The sequence below is a fragment of the Ischnura elegans genome, chromosome 5 (assembly GCF_921293095.1).
Source record: "Ischnura elegans chromosome 5, ioIscEleg1.1, whole genome shotgun sequence".
NCBI lineage: Eukaryota > Metazoa > Arthropoda > Insecta > Odonata > Coenagrionidae > Ischnura > Ischnura elegans.
Genome location: NC_060250.1, coordinates 122,824,224 through 122,837,000, shown reverse-complemented (window position 1 = coordinate 122,837,000; position 12,777 = coordinate 122,824,224). Strand labels below are relative to the sequence as shown.

Here is a 12,777-nt window from a genome sequence, read left to right as displayed (position 1 = left end):
GGAAAGTACAACTTTTCCAAATCCTGAAAAATAAAGGGCGGGCCTAGTGCTGATTGTATGAATGCTCATATTCATATTGATTGTTTCTTAGGTACTCATTGTTAAATTCATCTCTTTTTAGGTACTCATCGCTTGATCCTGGACAAATTTTGGCTGAAGATTTGGCCATGGTTTCTTTTGTCTCCTCAAAAGAATGGCCAGAAGAACTTGTTTTAGATTCTAATGCAGTTATGAATAATATCACAGTTGCAAATAGTATCTCAAATGAATCAATACAGACAAAGCCTGTTCTTGTTGATATGTTCTTGCGGCTGCATTGGTTGGACTGCCACATTTTCCTCAATGAAGGAGATATATCATCTGCAATCCATTCATTGAAAATAGTAAGTCTTTCATGTATCATCATCATCATTATTTTTTATGCACCTCATTGCACCACTTTGGTAATCTTCTATTTCCAGTTGGCTTAGTTTTTCTTTGTATGCTAGATTTTAATTTCCAATGTCTGGGATTCCTTCCTGTGCTTTCTTTGTCCTTCTCGGTTTGAAGTCTGGTATATTTATCCTTAAGGTTTGTTTTTTTCCGATGAATTTTTTTGGGTGTTGTTTAACCTATTCATGTCTGTCCTTATTTCAGCGATCCATCTCTTGTTGATCTTCCTGTTCCATAATTTCTTAAAATTTAGTACAATATGATGTGGTGGAAGTTCTTAATGTGTATTAGTTAAATGAGACATTGCAATATTTCCACAGAATTTATTTTTAATTCAGTGGAAATATTGCTATGTCTCATTTAAATAATTTTAAATTTAGTTTATTTTATAGCATTCTAATTACATATTTCCTCAGGATGATTCTCATGTGTTTGTTGTGCTTGTTAAAGTCTATTCATATTAATTCGTATAGAATATATTGTTTGAAAATCTTAGGGTTAATGTTTTTGGTATTTTTTATTTATGTACATATATACATTTTGACCTTAAATAATCTTCTATTTGTTGGTATGTATTGTGAAAAGATGGTTTTGATGGCAGCTGATATAACATCTCTTGGGGATGATGGTTCTGGTGAAACTTGCAACTCCCCTCCTGGCACCTCTTCACAATCTTGGCACATACCAACATGCAAGAAACCTTAGAAATATATAGGCTTCAGCTGCATATGTAGATTATATTTGATGCTAAAAACTGTGGACATGATATGAGCAATTTTCTAGAATATATTATGTGCAAATTGTGATTCAATATCTTATTTTTTATAGGTTTTGACAAATTTGAAATCCAATTCCGATTCGACGGAGAAAGATGGAGATTTGGAAGTGAAGCTCATCAACAGCAAATATAACCAGATTATAAGCAAACCGGTGACAAAAAAATTGCTGTTGACTCTTGAGAGGTATTATTTGGATGTATTAAGTCCATCATTAGTGCTATTTGACATGAGAAATAATTTTTCCAATTTCATCCAGCAGTTGACCAGGACGCTCTCACTTTCAATTCCAAGCCCTTTTCCATCTGTCCTCCTTTCATCTTTCAAAGCTTCTAGTTTCTCCAATGGCTGTGTCATGTTTTCGTTAATGCTAACAAGGCTCTAATTGGCCTCAAGTCTCTTGTGAGGATGAGTGGCATGGCAGAAGCCTCATGCCTAAGGGGACTTTGATAGCCTTGCAATTAATTTGTCTACCGGATTAGAGCCAGTGTTTGCCAAATGAAGCTCTTCTCTAGCGGAATACTGTTGCCTACAGCAGTGATGTGGAGGCTGTCACCTTTGCATTCTAGTAGTGCGAAGGCATGGGTGGATGTCAAGGGAGAGTGGGAGAAGGGGTGGGTGTAGGTTAACACATTCAGATACGGAGCACGCCAATTGATGTGCTCTGCCGGTCGGGCCGGGAACCCTTTCTCTGCCTCCGTGCGTGACTATTAATACCCATTTCCGAGTCTTCCTATAGTGTGCATGGCCTTCAGCAAGCTCTTTCCACCCGTATGCACCGTTTGTAAAAAGCAGTATTTGAACGGAAGTTATGGTGCGGAAACCTCCCATCTATTTTTCTTTCTTATTTTTACGGCCGATTTTGACGATTTTAATGAAAATTGGGCCTGCATTGAATGTGTCAAGAAGCCCATGGGAGATAAGCCCCTTGGTCAGATGATTTCATGTCGTATAGTCGTCGCTGTGCTGTATTCGAAACAGTTTCACTGTCTTATATTATAAATAATTAAATAAATTTAAAATTTTATCTTGAAAAGGGTACAAATTGTGATTAGGTATGTATTTAGCTTTTTCCCATAATCTCCAATAATCCTACGTCTTTTCAGGGATGTTTTTTGTCTCAGTGGAAGATATTTTGAGATATCTTAGTGTGTCTGTGCAGATGATATTACTGCATTATTGTGAGTCTCTGTGAGTGGTAGAATCCATTGTTTGATGTTTTTTTCATATGGAATACTGCTTCATATTTGATTTCTTTTTGAAAGTTGTTTTTGGTTTTTGGCAGTATTATAAGTTGTGGACACTTGGTTACTTTTACCCAAATTTTAAGTGATGAATATGATTTTAATGTACGAGACAAATTGTAAATTAGAAGAAGAGTAATTTTAAAGGAGTGTATCATTAAAGAACTTTTTATAACAAGGGCTCTCTATGTAGAAATAAATGTTCCAACCTTTAGTTATGATCTCCTATGTAAATGATTATTTTAATACTGAGGAACAATGTTCAAATTGGATCTTTTCACGCACATTTTTCCATTTGGAATAATACCCACATTAATCATTATTTCATTTTTGTGAATGAAAAAGCATCTTTGGTAATTAATTTTAGTTTATTAACACACTGATTAGTTTGCACTTCTGTTCCAATGATGGACATATTTCCAGGTTTTTTTTTTGTTTTTTCCTAAATGCTGTAGCTTTAACTGTGGAGAAATGATAATTTTTAAGGTGATGTAACCTTATTTATCTTGATGTTTGTATTAAAACATTTATCACTTGTCTTGTATACTTTTGCTTGGTGTTTTTCAGAAATTTGAGCTTAGAGAAGGTAAAGGAATTGTTTGAAGAAGGACAATATTCTGATGTTGCTGACATATTAGAGACAACATTCCATTTATTTTCTCAACATCAGCAATCTAAAAGTGGTCAGCAACCATGGATCCCCAATCAGGTTGCATTGGAGGATGGCACTATTCCAGATAGACCAGCTCAGCTTGCTATGTTCCTAGATGCTTTGTGGCAAATGAAGGCGTACTCAGTAAGATATATTTTCATTGCTTTTAGTTATTTTTTCTTTGCATTTCCAATTAACAACTTCATTGAATACCTTGTGAAAATTAATGCCTAAAATTATGTAATGGGCTGTGAAGATATTGTAATAATTTGTAATAAACATATTGTAAATGTAATTTTTTCAGCGTTGCTTCATGTGGGGAGAAGCATGTTGTAATGAAGCACTGGGGAAGTACATCAATGCTGAAGATGAACCAGAACAGCAAAAATGGGCTAACACCTTGGTTAAGTTGCTTGCTGGATTAGAGTCATGCGTCAGCAGAGCTGGACTATCTGTGTGTAAGTTTTAATTATGTTTAAAGCATTCCAATGTGTTTAATGCTTTTGCTTAAATTATTTGGGATCCATAATTGTCTTGATTTATCACTTGCATTAATTATACTTTGTATGAAGTGATTTTAACATTAGAAACTGTGGGGTGATGTATGCTAATGATGATACATTAGACTCACGTTAATACAAACGAGGTTATTACGAAGTTCTCATTTTTACGTAGCAAATCATTAGTATTGACAAAAAGGCTAATCTAATCCTTAGTAAAAGAAGATTATTATGAAATTTTTTAAATTACAAAATCACAAACCTCAGTTCCAGTCCCGGAGGTTACACAGTGAACTTTGTTATGAAGTTATGGATAAGCAACTGTGTTTATACACTAACTAACAGTGTTTTTATGACACGCTAACAGCATTTTTAAAGGTGGATATACACTACGCTAATTCATAATCATTACGGTGTGTTTAAGTTCTCCTCGTGCAAAGACAGCGCATTTTGTTTGGCTCCATCTGCATCGCACATGTGGCTAGATAAGTTCATCACAATGGTGAGTTAACGCATAATTGTAATGCAGTGTTGCATGCTGCAGGATAATCACACTTTTCGATGCCTTGCAGAGGTTTATCAACTTACAAACAAGCTCTTGGAATGCATCTTGTTCATATGTCGAAGAGTCACTGTATTTGTACATGATTTTATTGCGTAGATAGTTTTTTTGGTCCTGTGAACTTTGTAATAACGATAGTTTACTGTAATGCCTGTAATTCTTTTTTTTTAATTAGTAGGTAAGGCATATCAGTTATCAGGGTGTAAAAAGAATTTTTTATTTTGCATTCTCAGGATGAGAATTAAGACTGATGCATCATTTGTTGAATATGCTTTACTATCGCACACTTGTGAAATTAATGTCTACTTGTGGTACAGCAGACTCTAGATTATCCGGCTGTGGTTTATCCAGGATGCGGATTATCCGTGCATGTGTTCACAGTCCTACAAAGTTTTCTGCGATCTTCATAAAAAAAATAAAATTGGATGCAGAAGCTCCAAGATATTGGTATTAAAAAAATATATTGCTACTCCGGGCTAATTATTTCCATTAGAATCCCCTTCTTAAAGCGGAATGATTTTATCTACTTGCTGACAAGGAAAGTTTCAAGTTTATTTGGATGTCTGCTCTAGCATTGTAGATGACAATCAGGGGTGGGAAAAAAACTCTTGACTAATTTTAGAAGATTTTTCAATGGTTATAATCATTCACAAATTCAGAGGAGTGTAACTTACAATCTTATGATCTACGTATTGTGTATTTCATATCGCAAATGCGCAATTATTGCCGTGGCCTTGCATGCGGTTGAATACGCCCCAAGGGAACCGGAGATTTCGTCACACTGGGACATGTGTATGCCGTTACCAGTCAAGGCCAAACTGGAGAGGATGAGAATAGTAGAAGTGAAAGCAGTGGGGGAAGTGGAAGTAGAAATAGCATGAGTCACAGTGAGGCACTTGCCTCCGTAGAGAATTTGCCATAAGTCCCGGTTTCCTATAACCGCTACTACGTGATGGCATAGTTGTACACCCGTTACCTTCACGGCAGTTCCCTGCTCCTCTTTTCCAAGCATCGCGGTGTGGTATAGGGCTCAGTGATTATGGAGCCGCGTCCCGCAGCAGTTGCATCCCGGGCAACTTGTGTGAGACGTGACTTCCCGGCATCGTGCAGTGTTTTCGAAGCATTCATGCAAACCACTTTTATGAATCCGTGACCTCACAGCCATGGGTGCATGGTTTTTCAGAAACCAGGTAGTACATGTAGCAGTAGGAATAGGAGTACAATCACGTTATCACCGCAAAAAAGATCACGGTCAGGAAGATGACGCTCTTGACGATTGCAGAAAGCAATCTTAAGTAAGTGTAATGTGCGTAAGTAATAACAGATTGTTTGATTTTACAGTAGAACCTCGCTTTAACGCCCCCGCAATTTACGTTTTCCCACAATTTGCGACATTTTCGTCGAGTCCCGATGATTTAAGTATCTCTATAATGTTAAGTCTTCCCCGCATTTACGCTTACGAAATTTCAAATGACCCGCTATTTACGCCAGGCCGCCAAAGGGAACATGGCGGATAGCGCACCGTAATCAAGAAGAAAAGAGTTTTGGAGATCGGAGGCAGGGATAACCTTTTTGCAAGAAGGTTGCAAATATAGGAAAGGAAGTTGTATTTACAACCTCCTTGACTTTTTGGCAAACCTGTCACCAGCCCCACTGTCATTAATACGGCCTCTTTGAACTACTACAATAATTCTTTCTTCATCTGTTTCTGACCACTATCGCGAGATTTCCTGAGACAGGTTGCTTGCGAAGTTTAAATTTCTTTTTAAGTATTGTAGGTTTTTTTACTTCACTTGTAAGCATCGTAGTTACAAATATAGACGCTATGTTTATACTCGTAGTCGTTCTCGTGATGATCCACGCACTGGGCGTTCTCCTTCGCGTACATTATTACCAAGTTCTTCGATTAATTTTAAAGTCGTTTTAATCGTAATCTCCTTTTCCCTGCTTTTTTTCGCGACATCGTCAATAAACGTGAATCAAATACGGAATGGCCTAGAAATGAGAGAGGAAAAATTTTGCAATAGAAGAGAAAATAAAAATGTTGGGAAGAGTTCACTCGCGCATGCATAGGTTCACGCGTTTCCCTTGACAAAGAACTTTGGATTCCAATGTCCACATTAAACACTGTTATTAAAACTCGCAAAAACATAGAAACCAGTGCAGTGGATTGCGGACCCATTGCAAAGAGGCGAAAATATTAGAGATGTGCGAATAGTATCTGCGAATACTCGAATACCTCGAATACTAGGAAGTATTCGATATTCGAGGTCTCGAATAGTTATGCTAAAGATACTGTCTCGAATACTTCGAATACTTTGAATTTCGCGTCATACACTGTCGCACGCACGTCGTTGGTAGTTGACTCGGAAAAATGTAGAGAACTGTAGTCGTTTAGCGCCGTTTTACGCAAGTTGACGAATTACATCAAATTCGTGGATTTGAGCGGTGAAAAGAGTTCGACGAGGGGAACCGAAAATGGTCGGGTGAAAAAATCCGAAAATCCCCGATTCCCCCCACCAGGAGAACCTCAGTTCCGTGGGATAGCAACCTTAGGGCATCTCCCACGATCCGCTATCCCCCTCCATTCAGCACTCGCCTCACCCACTCTGACGCTTTCCTCTTCTCCGAAATCAAACAAAAGGTCCCAGCTCGCGCAGGGATCGTATTACGAAGACCTTAGCTTCGAAAAAAATATCGAGTTACGAGAACAATAAAAACGTGTTTCACACCCTCCCCCCTTTTCTCACCCACTGACCTTTTTCTGGCAACCTGCTTCAAAGTTCCCAATTCTGGAGGTCAACTGCTGCATGAGTAGGGATACTTACATTAGTGCATTTCCCAAGATCCGGTATCCCCCTCCATTCAGCACTAGCCCCCCCTCGGAGGCTTTCCTCTTCTTCGAAATAAAAAAAAGGTCACAGCTCGCGCAGGGATCATATTACGAAGACCTTAAGAAAATACCAAGTTACACGAGAACAATAGAAACGTGTTTCGGGCCCTCCCTTTTCTCCCCCTCTGACCTTTTTTTTCCTACCAGCTTCGAAGTTCCCAATTTCTGTGGAGGTCAACCGCTGCATGAGTCATCTATTAGCACAAAAGGTGTCTAACAATGACTTTCGTCTGTTAGTCACCTTTATTGGATTGAAATATTAGTTATGTTCGCGTAATTTCAAAAAGAATAAGACCAAACACGATGTATTTCTGAGTTTATTTAAGCATTTTACGCAAAGAAATAAATGTCAAAATACGACGGAGACTTAGCATTCTGGCGAAACTCAATATCCTCGCAACTGAGCTTCTCGGAAGTTGATGCGGTATTTTTTTCGAAAGCATATATCAAGTTACAATTTATGAGTTATGCTATAAATCTCTATTGTCACAGTCGAAGGGATATTTTCTCAGGATATTTGGTTTCTCCCCGCTAGCAATTCGAATTCATCTGCTTATCTCGTGAGAACTTCCAAAGATGGACTGAAAATAATTGAAGAAAATCCGGTGGAAAAGCGCCTGCATTTTGCAAAACGCCTTGGATTGTCCGCTAGCACTTGACAGGAGTGAGGGTAAAGCGAGCTACCTGTTGAAAATAAGAAGTTGGATGAAGCCGAGTATCAGATCTGCGTGCCGCAGAAATGGAGTTTGGTAGATAAGAATATACTATACATCAGACAGAAATCCATCGTAGCAGTGTAAAAGCCGAGATGGCATGCAATCATTTTTTCGCGAGGTGGTGTGTCCCCTTAGGATATTTGAAAGAGATGTTATTTGAATCAACTATAAGCCCAAATTGTTTCCATAAAATTAAAATATTCCATTAATCAGCTAAATTCTGGTTTGAATCCTTTAAAGGAAATCTTAATTACTCGCCAAAATCCTGGGTTTCCTGCTGCATAGGCAACCTAGTCAAACATTCCCGCATTTATCGTTTTTTTCGTCCCCCCTGAAAAACGATAGATCGAGGTTCCACTGTATACCTTTTTATTTATACATTCATCAAGGGAAATAGAAACTTAGTAAGAAATAAGAAGCTTAAAGAAATAATATGCTTTGTGCAATGCTAGTATTTGAGGTATTCGAATATTCGAGGAATGATTTAATATTCGAATTCGATATTCGAGTTTGAGAAATCTGCTATTCGACCCATCTCTAGAAAATATGTTAAGTACTCGAAATATGATAGACTGGAAGAAATTTTAAAAGAATGGTTTCAGTGCACCAGGTCCTCGAACATACCCATCAGCGGAGTTATTTTGAAGGAAAAAGCGCAACATGTGGCAATTGAAGACTTCAAGGCTTCAAACGGATGGTTAAGCAGGTTTAAGACTAGGCATAATGTTGTATACAAAACAATTTGTGGTGAGTCCAATAGTGTTGTTCCCCAAACAGTAGCACAGTGGAAGGAATATTGTTTAAGTGAGCATATAGAAGGGTATGCTCCAAAAGACATTTTCAAATTTGATGAGACGGGCCTTTTTTTCAATACACTTCCCCATAAGACTTTAAGAGTTTAGAGGTGAATCTTGCCATGGCGGGAAGCATAGCAAAGTGCGTTTAACAGTACATATTGTAAGGTGCTAATGCTAATGGTAGTGAAAAGTTAAGGCCATTTGTCATTGGAAAATCCAAAAATCCCAGATGTTTTAAAAATATCAAGACAAGTGAGGAGGATGATGATGATACAGAAATGCCAAAAGAAAGCACAATCAATTCTATATCTGCTGTAAGTGCACTAAGGCTACATTTACCAACTGTTGCAGGAAATGAGAGAGAATTAGAGCTGTTGGACATCATAGAAAAAAGTGTAGAAATAATTTGCACAAATAAAATGACCAATCAAACAAAGATAATGGAATATTTCCAGAAGAAAGCTAATTAAAAGAACAAATTGTAATGGTGCTTCTTTTTTCATCACTGAATTCATCCCAGAATATTGAATTTAAACTCTGTGATATAAAATTATTTGCTTTCAATTTTAAGAAGACTTTTTGAGAGTTACGGTTGATACATATTGTTTTTAATTAAATGTTAAATGGATTTTAAGTCGAATATTTTTTTAAGTTTGTTCAAAGATTAAAATATTTTTACTTTAAAAGATTTTTTAATTTTATGGAGTTAATGGAATATGTTTATCCGTTTTACTTATTTATCAGCAATTATCTGTGTTAAAGGATCTCTTTCAGAAGACTGATGTTTTGTATGATCTACCTCACTGAGAGTTCAGTACAAGTAAAGAATTTTTTGTTATCATAATTAAAGGTTTTATACTTACTATTCATTTAGAACATGATCCATATGAAAAATAGAACATTTAACTATATTTAAAGAGGTTTTAAAAAATTAAATTGTGCCTAACCCCGATTTTACACTTTCCCGCGATTTACACTTTTTTTCCTTGTCCCCCTCAAAAGTGTAAAAGAGGGGTTTTACTGTAGTAATTTATGAAAATTATAAGGAATAAAAGTAAAATTTGGATTATTCATGCTTTCCGATTACTCGTGCCGCCTCTCCCCATCATTAGCCATTCGGATAATCTGGAGTGTGCTGTTGGATTATTTAGTTTGATGTTTACATAGCTATTGACTCATTTAAATTGGAATTTTATTCTACAGTGACTGGATTAAGCAGCAATAAATTGGCTCGATTGGTGCAAAATCTCATTCAAGTTGTTTGTATACAGCTCACATCTGATAATGTGTATGAGCTTCCTATTGAAACCATCTCTCCTTGGATTTTACTCCACCATGTTGTTGCTTAGTAAGTAATGAAGTACTTATCAATTTTTATCTTTTCTTCCTATGTTTACTTATGTTTAGATTTAAGGATTTGAATTCTAATTATAATACATCATTCAAGTTATTACTCATGAACGGCATGTCGTTGCACATCCTTTGGTCATGTCAATGGAGTATATTTACAATTTTATTAATTATTAAGATTACATTAACATTTGATAATGTTGTTTTTTTTGGCCGGTTTTATTTTTACCAAGATCGCAGAGGGTGAAACACTCCTTAATGTTTGCATGGATAATCCGCAATACGGACAATCCATGCATGACTAAATGAGAGTTCACTGTATGTAATAATTTTCATGCATAATTTTAATTGACAGTAAATATCTCTGTAAATATTAATTATTTGTTGATTGGTGTAGGGTTTCATGGGGAAAGAGAGGCTTCGTTGTCTAAATCTTGCTCTGATAAAGGCATTTCATAATTGTTATTATTATTTAATGATTTTAATAGTGCATGAATCCAGAGATTGGTGGTGCCCAATTATTATAACTTTCATGGCTAGAGGTCATTGGCTTATGTTGTCCTTAGTAATAGAAATTAATTTCCTTTATCAAACTAAGATATAAAGTGTATATCCGATCTTAGCAAACCAGTATAAGAATGGCTAATAACCCTTTCCTGTGTGCGCCTATGAGAGGAAAATGTTTTTCGTGCTATGAGTAGCATGAGAATATTTAAAACTGCTCACCACAGAGCTCTTTTTTGCAGTGGAGTCACCCTGGTAAACTTGATCCTCTGATTTGGACTCAACCGCCCGGCTAATTACCCAACCACTTGACTCGACCCTCAAACTATTTTTTAGCACAAGTCTGTGGTCAACTTATAGCATTAGCTGTGTTTTCTTTTGAAGAAATATTGCTTTTGATTTTCAATAATTTAAAAAGAATGACTAACATTTTTTAACCATTGTAGAATATTAAATGAATTCCTAGCATTGGTAATAATGAAATTAGTAAACACCATATGCTAAGACTTAAATGCTTGAAGTCTGTTAATAGTAGCGATAAAATTTCATTCAAAAATTGCTCGCAAAATAATATTTAAAGAGGGCACCTGCTGACAAGCCGCTTGGGCGTAGCAGGACCTTATTTTCTTCATTTACTTTCTAATGGGCTTTGTTTATTTATTTGCTTTGATTTAGTGGCATTGATCTAATTATTTTAATTTGTGATTAATTAAGGTTTTGAGCAAATATTAAATTTTTTTCCTGCATTGTAATATGTAATTGAAATAAACTGAAACTCTATAAAATATATTTTGGGATATTAAAAATTGGGTTTTTAAGATTCTCAAAGGGAGATCTCATTCTCCCTCGAGTATGTGCTTTGTAGTAATTGATATTTTTGATTTGATGTTTATTTTGAATTTATTTTCAGCGATGAGTTGAAAGGAAAAGGTGGTGTTGAGAAGGAAGTTGATGGCGAGGGAGAAGAAAAGAAACCCACTCCTCCGCTTGATGAAATACCAGCATCCATATTGATTTTGTTTACAGCTCATGCTTATTTAGGGAGGTATGTCTTATTTACTGCTTGTGAAGACTTTTTAACAATGTCTATTATTTGGAAGGAGGCAAAAGTATTGTCCCCAAGCAAAAGAAACGAACCACTTTTGTGTGGAGAAAGGCAGGAGGACCTTATCCTGATAAGCGTACGTCAGTTGAAGTGACGCCTGTGCCCACTCCTCTTGTCGTCCATTCCATTTGTGCAATGAACCAAAACCTGTCTTAGGACAGTGAGTATGGACTTGCTCCACGAGTGGGGGCAAAATGATAAGCCTTATTGTCTTCCTTTCCTTATTCAGTTGCTACGGTGTCGTATGACAAATAGCTAGCTTTGCATAACAGTCAATTTATGGTGTTTGAGCCTTCAGGAAATAAAATGGAAGTTGCCTCGCAGGCGAGTAGAATCACAATGATCGATCAATGTTGATTCTATGGAAATACTATGTTTCATTTCAACGTCAAAGCATCCATGTTACGGTGACGTGGATTCCTCGTAATCAGTCGACATGGACCTGTCAGAATACCGTGAATGTAGATATTATGTAATTATTATGCTGATCAACGTTGATCGATTTGATGTAGCTTAAACATGTTGAGGCAGATTGAAATTCATGTTGAGGGGCTAATGTTGGGCAGGGGGGATTCTTCTCAGAGAAAATGAAGTTGTTTTTATTGGTCTTGATGAACACCTTAGTTATGTGGTCTCATTGGTTTGCTGGTCTAATAATGGAGCGATGTTATGAAGCACGGGTATAAGTTTGGTGATTGTCCTAGTGCTAAAATAAACCTCTCGGCTATCCATTATGGATGGATGGATGGATATATCCATAATGGATTCTTCCAGAAAAACCGGGTGCCTTATCTGGAAGAACTAATAGCATTTACGATGTTCAAATAGATAATGTATACCCTCGGCAAGTGGCAAATAAAAGCTATAAAACATAATAGTAACAGCGGGTAAATTTTCTAAGAGCTCAAATTTCATGAACAGGAGTTAAAGAAAAATATATTAATTTAACAATTGTAACAACTTTCTAGTGATCAGTTATACTGATCTATGGTCTACTGGGATTCTTTTTCTGATCAACAGCATCACTGGTTTAAATATAGATGAATGTTATATTAAGATAATTCTTTGTTATTCTGAGATATTAGGAAATACCTGTCTACTATTACTTCTCTTTTATAGGCACCTCCCGTCAGTCCTTCGCCACACATAATTCAAAACGATAATGCTTACCTGAGATATATTTTCCAATGTTTCGTTGAAAACAAATTGCGCATTTCATTTAATGGAAAAATCAGTCAGTGATTTC

General features: G+C 36.5%; 1 protein-coding gene across 1 annotated transcript in view; it reads left to right on the top strand.

Moving 5' to 3' along the window:
- The window catches only part of LOC124159503 (calcineurin-binding protein cabin-1-like), an 84,401-nt gene that overhangs the window by 22,195 nt on the left and 49,429 nt on the right, over positions 1 to 12,777 (top strand). The window contains exons 11-16 of the mRNA XM_046535353.1: positions 122 to 383; positions 1,261 to 1,394; positions 3,020 to 3,248; positions 3,409 to 3,562; positions 9,776 to 9,920; positions 11,337 to 11,471. Coding sequence (XP_046391309.1) covers positions 122 to 383; positions 1,261 to 1,394; positions 3,020 to 3,248; positions 3,409 to 3,562; positions 9,776 to 9,920; positions 11,337 to 11,471 — 1,059 coding nt within the window. The remainder of the gene's footprint in view (positions 1 to 121; positions 384 to 1,260; positions 1,395 to 3,019; positions 3,249 to 3,408; positions 3,563 to 9,775; positions 9,921 to 11,336; positions 11,472 to 12,777) is intronic.